This window comes from Juglans regia, chromosome 7 (assembly GCF_001411555.2).
Source record: "Juglans regia cultivar Chandler chromosome 7, Walnut 2.0, whole genome shotgun sequence".
NCBI classification, from domain to species: domain Eukaryota; kingdom Viridiplantae; phylum Streptophyta; class Magnoliopsida; order Fagales; family Juglandaceae; genus Juglans; species Juglans regia.
In genome coordinates, this window is record NC_049907.1 from 7,677,815 (window position 1) to 7,687,768 (window position 9,954).

At 36.2% G+C, this 9,954-nt stretch overlaps 1 protein-coding gene across 1 annotated transcript; it reads left to right on the forward strand.

Moving 5' to 3' along the window:
- The first annotated feature begins 222 nt into the window (after positions 1-222).
- Positions 223-9,718, forward strand: LOC108991106 (signal peptide peptidase-like 4). The gene is made up of 14 exons (XM_018965251.2): positions 223-568; positions 1,399-1,557; positions 1,691-1,802; positions 2,347-2,466; positions 2,635-2,786; positions 2,914-3,096; positions 3,860-3,894; positions 4,584-4,746; positions 4,871-4,924; positions 5,515-5,607; positions 5,705-5,847; positions 7,312-7,382; positions 9,220-9,303; positions 9,393-9,718. The coding sequence occupies exons 1-14, from the start codon at positions 434-436 to the stop codon at positions 9,497-9,499; spliced, it is 1,611 nt and encodes a 536-aa protein (XP_018820796.1). The 5' UTR covers positions 223-433; the 3' UTR covers positions 9,500-9,718.
- The last annotated feature ends 236 nt before the right edge of the window (positions 9,719-9,954 follow it).

The following is a 9,954-nucleotide window of genomic DNA, read 5'->3' on the forward strand; positions in this document are numbered from 1 at the left end:
GTAAGATAATAAATAATAAGAAAAAATTATTTAAATGAATAATATAAATCAGAGATATAATAGCATTTCCTTTAATGAATTAGAGTTTAGTTGGGCCCAACTGAAATTTAGAAATGAATCATTATCAATAAATGACATATTTTAAGCAAAGGGCCAAAGAAGTTTAAAAATCAGTTGGTCTGTATATAGTGATTGGAAAAATCAAGTCAATACGCTAATCAAATCAACATTCACGTGGGTGACCGTGGTACGCACGCGCTCATACACCACGTCTACCCTGCAAACACTTTTGTTAAGGCAAAAGGAAGAAGAAAGAAGAGATCGTTCAACGGTTTTAAGAACACGGCCATCTCTCTCTCTCTCTCTCTCTCTCTCTGGAACCCTAGATTTCGTCTTCAAGCACAGAGAGAGCAAAATCGAAGTCTTTTATTTGATGGATTTTCGGAGAGCTCTAATTATAGCGGGAGTTGTGCTGGTGCTGAGTGTGACTCTTGGCTCAGCCGGAGATATAGTTCACCACGACGATGTCTCTCCCAAGCGACCTGGCTGCGAAAACAACTTCGTTCTGGTACGGAACAAATAATTGAGAACGTAAAAATTAAAAAAGAGCTAATTCCTGCTCATTTTTTAAATTTGGTGTCGATTATTCTCTCTCTCGAACTTACTTTTTGGATGCTGAGAAAATGGAGGGAAATAGGGAATAGTAAGGATACGAACAAAAGCGTTTTGTTTTTCTACTCGTTTATTTTTTTTTTTTTATCTTTTGGAAAACGAATGGAAAATTGGGAAAGAGAAGAGAAAGGGAAGGAAAAAAGTTTTTTTTTTTCCTGAGATATAAATTTTCTTTTACTTGATTTTTTGGAATTAAATGCTCGATTCAGTTTAGGTGATTCATCATACGGGACTCGTTGAGTGGAAGAGAAAGGAAACTCTTGTTGTTTAATGTTTTAACCTGCGTTAGGTTACTAAAGATGAGAGAAACATAATTATGCTTATCGGTTATGTTCGTCTTTCGACTAATGTTTTATTTCTGTGAATATTTGAAACCTCTCGATAAAGCTTTACTTACCCAAATTAATTATTGTCAAATGTTTCTCTCAAGCCACTGACATCTAAACTCCAAGCACTTTTTCTTCAAAGTTTTGATTGGTTGCTTGAAAAATCGACGTAGAAGAATTAAAATTATAACCTTATTTTTGTTGTGGCGTGAGAAAAATTCTGCTTGTAAAAAAAAAATTCTGCTGTACAGCTTTTTGACTATCTTGCACTGTGTTTCCAGTGTTCTAAACACCAATATTAAAAACATAAAATTTCTTCTTTGTACTCTGTTTCTTGGCATCAAAACTTAACTAATCAATATGACTGACATCACGAGCTTGATCCAATTTTGTTCCCTAGGTAAAAGTCCCAACTTGGATTAACGGTGTAGAAGACCATGAGTATGTTGGTGTTGGTGCTCGATTTGGCCCTACCTTGGAATCAAAGGAAAAGCGTGCTATAAATACTCGAGTTGCTCTGGCCAATCCTTCTGATTGTTGTAGCACACCCAAGAATAATGTATTCTTCTTCTGAACTACATATACCATGTCTTCAATTTAGCTCTACTAGAGAACTTTATGGATTGGCACCTGTCAAACTTTATCCTTTTATTTTATGGATTTTACATATGGAGTGCCTTGCCTTTTGATAGCTTACAGGGGAGGTCATTCTGGTGCACCGTGGAGGTTGCAGTTTTACAAGAAAGGCAAATATTGCTGAAACTGCTGGTGCTTCAGCCATCCTCATTATAAACTACCATACCGGTATTTGCATAAGTAACTTCTTTTTGTTTTTAATGTATTTCTTGAACTTGTTGTCCATCTGAATGTTCTAGTGCGATCAAACTAGCTCTATACCAGATAAGTAACTGTTTTGAGACAATAATGTCTAAAAGATTCACTGTGTGCTGACTAGATCCTCTTATCTCTTTTGATGTTAGAGTTCTCCTGGTCTTTAAATCGTGTGTTTAACAATTTTGTTTGTTAAGATGTATTTCATGGCTTTCAGAATACCCCCTTGTAGCGCACTTATCATGGGCATTATATGTGTGGGAAATGTCGAATGATTCATTTTCATTGTTTTCCTTTTTTTCTTTTTCTTTTTTATTTCAGATTAATGATAAGAATGAAAAGATGTCATTAGTCATTTCTGAAACAGAAGATCAGTAGTAATGGGAAATGATGTTCAGTAGCATGTGTCGCAAAAAAGTCATCCTTGTAATGCTAGCTTGTAATTGTAATTGAAAATTTTCAAAATGATCTTGTTAAACCACTTTTTTTGTAAGAATTTTTGCCTTTTATTCTGCAGCACTTATGAAAATGGTTTGTGCAACCAACGAAACCGATGTAGATATAGGGATACCTGTGGTTATGCTTCCACAGGATGCAGGTGTGAAATTGGAAAAATATTTACAGAACAACTCTGCAGGTATGCCTTTTTCTGCATATGTTCATCCAACTTAATTTGATTGCTGGCTTTGCCTCTACAAGACTTGGGATTTTCTATCGTATGAATACTTTCCTTGCTTGGTAATTCCTGATCTAGCCTTTTGTTTTCTTTTTGTCTGCATCTGTATACATGGTTGCCTTTTCACAGTATCTGTGCAACTATACTCTCCTCTACGCCCACTGGTTGACATTGCAGAGGTGTTTTTATGGCTTATGGCTGTTGGTACCATCTTATGTGCTTCGTATTGGTCTGCATGGAGTGCCAGAGAAGCTGCTATTGAGCAGGACAAGCTATTAAAGGTTATCTTCTGGTTTCCCAAATCTTCTTTTGGTATTTTTGAAGTAGGATTTTCTTTTGTTTGGCTAGGGTAATTGCTGAATTAATCACTAATATATCAACTGACATGGATTGGTGCTGTGATTGCAGGATGGTTCAGATGAAATTCTAAGCTTGGAAGGTGTTGGTTCTAGTGGTTTTGTGGACATCAATACAACAGCAGCAATTCTCTTTGTTGTAATTGCTTCATGCTTCCTAATTATGCTTTACAAACTTATGTCAACGTGGTTTATTGAGATACTGGTGGTTCTGTTTTGCATTGGCGGCATAGAGGTGCGTGTCTTCTTTGATGTGCATAGTCGATTCACTGGTACTAAATTCTGAGCATTTCTTTCTTAGAAACCAAACTATGCAACTCTCTAGTTAGGCATTTTTATTTGTTATTTGTTGTGTTAATTCAGCATTACCTACAAAAGCTTGGTTTTCTTTCTCATAACATTTCAACATACTTTTCCTATATCAATAGAGTTGTTGTTGGCTTAGTGTATCAACATAGCAGGTTCCTCATGGGCCCAATAGATGCCTCAACATGTAAGAAACCTACCATGGCCACTCCTAGATAAGAGAGATTCTCTAGTCTCTCCCTATTTACCCTTTTGTCAAGAAATAATCTCTATTTTGGTCTGAAACTCTTAATGCATTAATGTCAGCAGACAATGTAGCCTGAATACTTTATCTATTTGTGACTCTCTAGTAGTTCTTCAGATATAAGTGAGTCTTTGGCATTAGTTTGCTTTGCATCTCAACCTCTCACTTTTAGCCACAAGCCATTGAGATTAAGCCTTGAGGCGTTTTTCCTTATTCATTTTTGTGCATAACATTTTATACATTCTTTGAAGTCCTAAGCTTCACAAGTCTTTTAATGGATTGATGTAAAGAAATGCTTGAAAATAGAATTATAAATAAAGTTTTAGAACTAAGGAGTTAATTTTATACGTGCATATATATCATTTAGACATTCTTTGGAAGTATTTTTTATATCTAAGATTCTTTGGAGATATATGCTGAACCCTGTAGTCTCTTTTTGTTCTTGCAGGGCCTGCAAACTTGCTTGGTGACTTTGTTATCATGGTAAATGTCTTTTTTCTTTTCTTTTTCCACTCACTGTGGTTGTATTCTTCTCAGATTTCTGCCCCGGGGCTGGTAATCCTTCTCATTTGTGGAAGTTACTGATGTAACTTGATAAAACTGACATTTTTCTCAGGAAAGCATGTCTTTGTCTTCCAGTTAATATTATCCTGAAGGTTTTCTTGTTTCTTACCATAGCTTTCTCTCTTCTGTCAAAATTTTCATTTCTACTTTTAGAATGCAATATATCTAGTAGAGCAGTCAACTTTTTAAGTCTTTGCAGATTTAATATATAGGAGTAGACTAAAAGAATGGAGAAAAGTGCTGGACTCTTCCCCTGACAGCTTGTCTGCAAATGATTACTCATTCTGATGCTTTGATTTCAATCCCACCACTATAGCCATCATTTGTATTACTAATAAGAGGATTAAAGAATATGCTTTTGACTAACATGCCAAGAAAAATGGAAAAAAATACCAACTTTTACTCTTGGTAAAACTTGCCGTCATTCATATATAAGTGGTTAGAAAGCATGTTTCGATGTGAGAATTACATGAAAGCATCATTGTCCTTGAGGAGAGAGGACAGGATTTCTTCGAAAATGTGCTTGTGCTATCTATTATATGTTCTTTTTTAAAAAATATTGTCAGTAGATCTTCCCTAACATGGAACTGACGACTAAGCAATTATAGTTTCAGATGGTTTGAACATGCGGCACAGTCATTTGTTAAAGTACCCTTCTTTGGAGCTGTGTCATATCTGACACTGGCCATTTCCCCCTTCTGCATTGCATTTGCTGTTGTTTGGGCTGTCTATCGAAGAAACTCCTATGCTTGGATTGGTCAAGATATACTTGTAAGAAAATATTTTAAGTTAACTTTTTCTTTTATTTTGGTATGCTTCTCTTATTTTATCTTTTAGCTTCATAAATAGGAGGGGACAACTGATGTCATAGTAACTTTTTTTTCCCATAAATCAGGGTATTGCGCTAATAATCACGGTTCTTCAAATTGTTCGTGTCCCAAATCTAAAGGTGATGACTTGAACTTGTTTGGATTTTCATGTTGACTGGTTAGGCAAATATGCAGCTTTTGCTGTTGCATGATTATTATATTGTAATAATCTCCTCTGTTGCTTGTTTAAAATAGTCGTGCGAGAATATCCTTGATATTTCTCGACAGCTAGCTTTGGCTTAAGGCTGCCAACTTCAACTTGCTCTGCATTGTTTTGACAAAAAATGGCATACCATGCATTTTATTATTTTAGGGCTTTTAGGGTTTCTGCCTCTCAAGCTTGTCAAACTTTCATTGTATGAGTTTTATGACACTATACTTTCTCTTCGAGGGATAATTGTCCATGAGCATGGAGTACAAAGACAGGCCAAAATGAGAATTAATGCACTCAAAGAATTGAATGAAACATAAATTATGTAGCTAATTTATACGATGAGGAGAACATTGCTAGTTCAATAAAATTATTTTGACTCTGATGGTTTTGTTGTCCTCACCCCCTTTGAGTGCGTGAATTCTCAAAGGAGTATGAGCATTAGTTGGTCTAGTATTGACTATATTTACTCTCAATGGGAAATTCAGATTGACCTCATCTTGTTCCGTGCGTAATCAGGTTGGAACAGTCCTCCTCAGTTGTGCCTTCTTGTACGACATCTTTTGGGTATTTGTTTCCAAATGGTGGTTCCATGAGAGCGTGATGATAGTGGTGAGTAGTTAAAAAAGTCTTTCTTCTTCTCACCAACACCATTGGTCTAGCGAATGAAAGAGAAACTATAATTTTCCTTGCTTCCACTTCTATACAGGTAGCTCGTGGTGATAAGAGTGGAGAGGATGGTATCCCAATGCTACTAAAAATCCCACGGATGTTTGATCCTTGGGGTGGCTACAGCATCATTGGATTTGGTGATATTATCTTACCGGGGCTGCTTGTAGCATTTTCATTGAGGTTCAAGCTATGAAGCCATCCTTTTTTTCATTTTTGGTGTTGGCAATCTACATTTGCATCCAACAGGTCTTGAACCTAGAACCTCATCCTCCACTTGAGACTTATGGGGAGGGCAAGTACCATCTGAGCTAGAGCTCATTGGTTTATGCTAGGACTGCCAATTTTTTACACTACCTTCAAACTCGACGCAACCCGACATGCAATAATAGGGTTTAGACCAGGAATAATCGGGTCAATTTGGGTTGACCCGAGTATGAACCAATTAATAATTGGGTCATGTCTGGTCATGTTGAGTTAACCCATGGATTCACAGGTTAACCTAATTAGAATAATAAGTCACACATGTTATCGTGACCCAAGTGACCAGCCACATTGTGATACCCCCACATTGAGTGATGAGTGTAGGTGGTGTAGGATTCCAAATTGCTTGGGAGGGAGAAGTTCTTGTTTTTTATAATAATTTTAATGAGGCTTCAATTATACTATTGATTAGTCCTTTTGGAGTATAGGCTTAGATGTGGCTTGAGGCTCCCTTAGGGCTTTACAAATGTTATTAGAGATCATCTCAATCAGAACTATGGAACTTGAGTTGTGCCACCTATGATGTAATGGCTAGACAAGGACGTTGGGAATGTAAGAGGAGATTGTGATAGAGGCCTCATATTGAATGAGTATAGGTGGTGTATGAGATCGCTTGGGAGGGAGAAGTTTTTGCTCAGATGTGGCTTGGGCTCCAATTATACCATTGACTAGTTCTTTTGGATTATAGGCTCAGATGTGGCTTGGGCCTCCCTCGGGTGTTGCACGATTTTTGCTAGCGTGGATTAAAAAATATAACACTCATTTTAAATCTCTTCTTAAAATTTTCTTGTATAGCCTATGCCTTGTTATCCAATAGTAGAGAGGTCAAATGCTTAGGAATATTTTTTGTTTTCTCGTTTTTCTTTTTTATGGGTCAAACAGGTTGTGTTGGGTCAACATGTGAAACATACATGACGAGTTTGGGTCAAAGTGATAGAACCATTTAATTATTTTGGTCCTGTGTCAACTCAAAAATGATCCAAACCCAAATGACCCAACACAACTTGACCCTATTGACAGCCCTACTTTATACCATATACATAAGCTTTTACTAATAAAATCACCTTACGGCCACTGGAAGTTTACCCGGTTGTTAACTTCAAGGCCCCATGGGACTAGTCAAGGTGCGCGCAAGCTGGCCCGGACACCCACGGTTATCAAAATAAATAAATAAAAACTAATAAAATCACTTTATAGCCCCTGAAATTGAATTTCGACCACCATTGTTACTGACATTGTTTTTGCTCATCCTGGAACCCTTTACATTATTCTCCACGTATATACTTTTGCTGGTCTTGTATGTGTAAGGGCTATTTCTTTGATATGTAAGCATTTTACATTGACAGATTTACAAATCTCTAAATTGCATGGAAACTTTGACAGGTATGATTGGTTGGCAAAGAAGAATCTTCGAGCAGGGTACTTCCTCTGGGCGATGACCGCCTATGGTTTAGGTATGAGAAGCTAAACCTGAAACCATGTCCCACTTGGACCTTGAGAAAATGTCTTAACAGGGAATTTTCAAAAAAGTACAGGCAACTGCCAAACTATGTGGGTGTGCATGTGCATGTGTGTGTGCGTACATATCGGAAATTCATGGGAAAGAAACTTAATGAAGTTAATACACTTTTGTGCATGGATATGCTATTTCAACAACTATCTTGAAATTTACAGGATTCAAAGAAAATATAAACAATAGCGAGCTCCATCCCAAAATTCTCAGCACCCACTTCTGAAAATCTCAGATCCATGTGAGACCTAAAAAGTGGGGAGGTTCATTACAACACTTACATGAAATATTGGGCAAATCTCAGATTTGAACGACCACACTCAGTAGGCACTCACAAGTTCGTGATGCGATGATAGAAAAATTCTATATGCTAAGCTCACATCCCACTTTGATAATGCGGTATTGTCCATCAGCTCTTTATTTTTTTTTTCAAACAGCAGCTGATTTAAAGGTTGATGGACTACCGATAAAGGTTGATGGACTGTACTGCATCAGCATAGTGTGATGGGGGTTAGATGAGAGTGTAGTATATGGCATAAGTCTAATTATTATACAGGAGAATGTTACTGCCCTCTTATTTGATCTCATATTAGAGTGTGGCACACTCTTTGTATGCCTTCCTTACCACTCACTTTCAACCTTTCATGTGAATTTCATAGGTAATGAGTGGTAGATGAGGTTGGACAAATTATATTGATTGAAATTACCTGTTTACCATTTAATACTTACGTAAAGGGCATTTTTGTATATTGAAGATGAGAACTACTTACCCTGTAAGGGAACTAGAATTGTGTGAGGAAGAAAAAGCCAGTGAAAAGCTCTTTCTTTACATCTCCATTGTCCTCTGGGCTAAGAGCCAAAAAGGTACTTCTAACTGTCGTGGATATCAAAAGTTCAAAACTTCTTAAAGGTAGCCTACCATCTTTAGGATGATTATGTATAGAGGGTTTGTGTGTCAAGAAGTTATCAGACTAATATTGAACATTAATTTTTGTATATAGCTTTACTTCTTTATGATACTGTTAGGGGTGCAAACTTATCGATCCAGACCGGAAAACCCAACCGGACCAAATTGAACTGATAAGCATGTTGGTCGGTCTTGATCCATGCTATTTTAGATTTTCGGTTTTTGGTCAAGTCCCGGAGTGGTTTTTTTGGACCAGACGACCAAAATGTATATATATATAATTTTTTAAAATTTTATATATATATATATTATCTTATAAGTTAAATTAGTTAATTATGTAATTTTCATTTAACCTATCACCATTGGCCATATAAAATGTTGAATATTCTATTAACTGTTAACTAATATGCTATAACTAATATAAAATATTAAAAGTTAAGAATTTTAACATATCGTATTAACTATTAATTATTGATGAAACACATGCTATTAACATTATTAATTTATTTTACTTAATTAAAACACTTGATTAGTTAAGTATATACTTAGTTAGACAACTTATAATAGATTATTCACTTAATTTAATTTTTTTTCATTTTATATAAATTTTTTCAAAAACTTGAAAAAAAAAAGTTCCTATCTCATATGGACCGAATCGGACCGACCGAACAGATAGCTAACGGTCCGGTCCGGAATAAAGGTGGACCGACCAAACGGATAACCCTCCGGTGAACCAAACCGGACCGATAACACCCGTAGATAGCATAAGCTGGCAGGCTCTAGTTTTTACCACATTCTTTTAGTTTTGTTGATCACATTACCGGCATGAGTCCACATTGTTTTTGTCTGTCTAATTCCTTGAGATTTATTGCAGGTCTCCTCATCACATATGTTGCTTTGAACCTGATGGATGGACATGGCCAGCCAGCTTTGCTTTACATCGTTCCATTCACACTTGGTAAGTTGCAATTACCGGAGTAAAGTGTGCAGTGTGTACATGCTGCACCCCAGTTTCTTCTACACTAATTCTTTGGTAAATGAATGCAGGAACTTTTTTGACATTGGGAAAGAAGAGAGGTGATCTTAAAATCCTTTGGTCAAGAGGAGAACCAGAAAGGCCTTGCCCTCACATCCAATTTCAACCTTCCCAATAAAAAGAAACCATGAAGCATACTTAAAAATGTATTTGCTTTTAAACACTTTTTTAGCTATTAGTAACAAGTAACTCCTGAATTCTTACCTCTCGGTGTGTAGGACTGTAACATTTTTTAGTGTTACCATTACATCTACAAAGATCCGAACTGATAACCAAAAGGAAAAACATCTTAAGAAGTAATTCCATATAGAATACACTTGTAGTTATTCTGATCTCACATTGTGCTTAATAACTCCCATATACTGTTTTCTGCCATCACAAGGACTTGAAGAATTACCACAACTTGAGGGAATTTGCATTGACATACCCCTACCAATTTTTTTTGGAGTAATTACTACTCATCATACTCATCATTCTATAACGTGACATTAAATGATTATCGACTATTTATTTATTTTATTTGTGAATTTATTATCTAATGTTACATCATAAAATGATAAGAAAATAGATTAT

Coding starts and splice junctions, on each gene's coding strand:
- LOC108991106 (XM_018965251.2), top strand. CDS start 434: ATGGATTTTCGGAGAGCTCTAATTATAGCGGGAGTTGTGCTGGTGCTG. Junction 3,895..4,583: donor TTGGTGACTTTGTTATCATG/GTAAATGTCTTT, acceptor AAGCAATTATAG/TTTCAGATGGTTTGAACATG. Junction 4,747..4,870: donor GGATTGGTCAAGATATACTT/GTAAGAAAATAT, acceptor CCCATAAATCAG/GGTATTGCGCTAATAATCAC.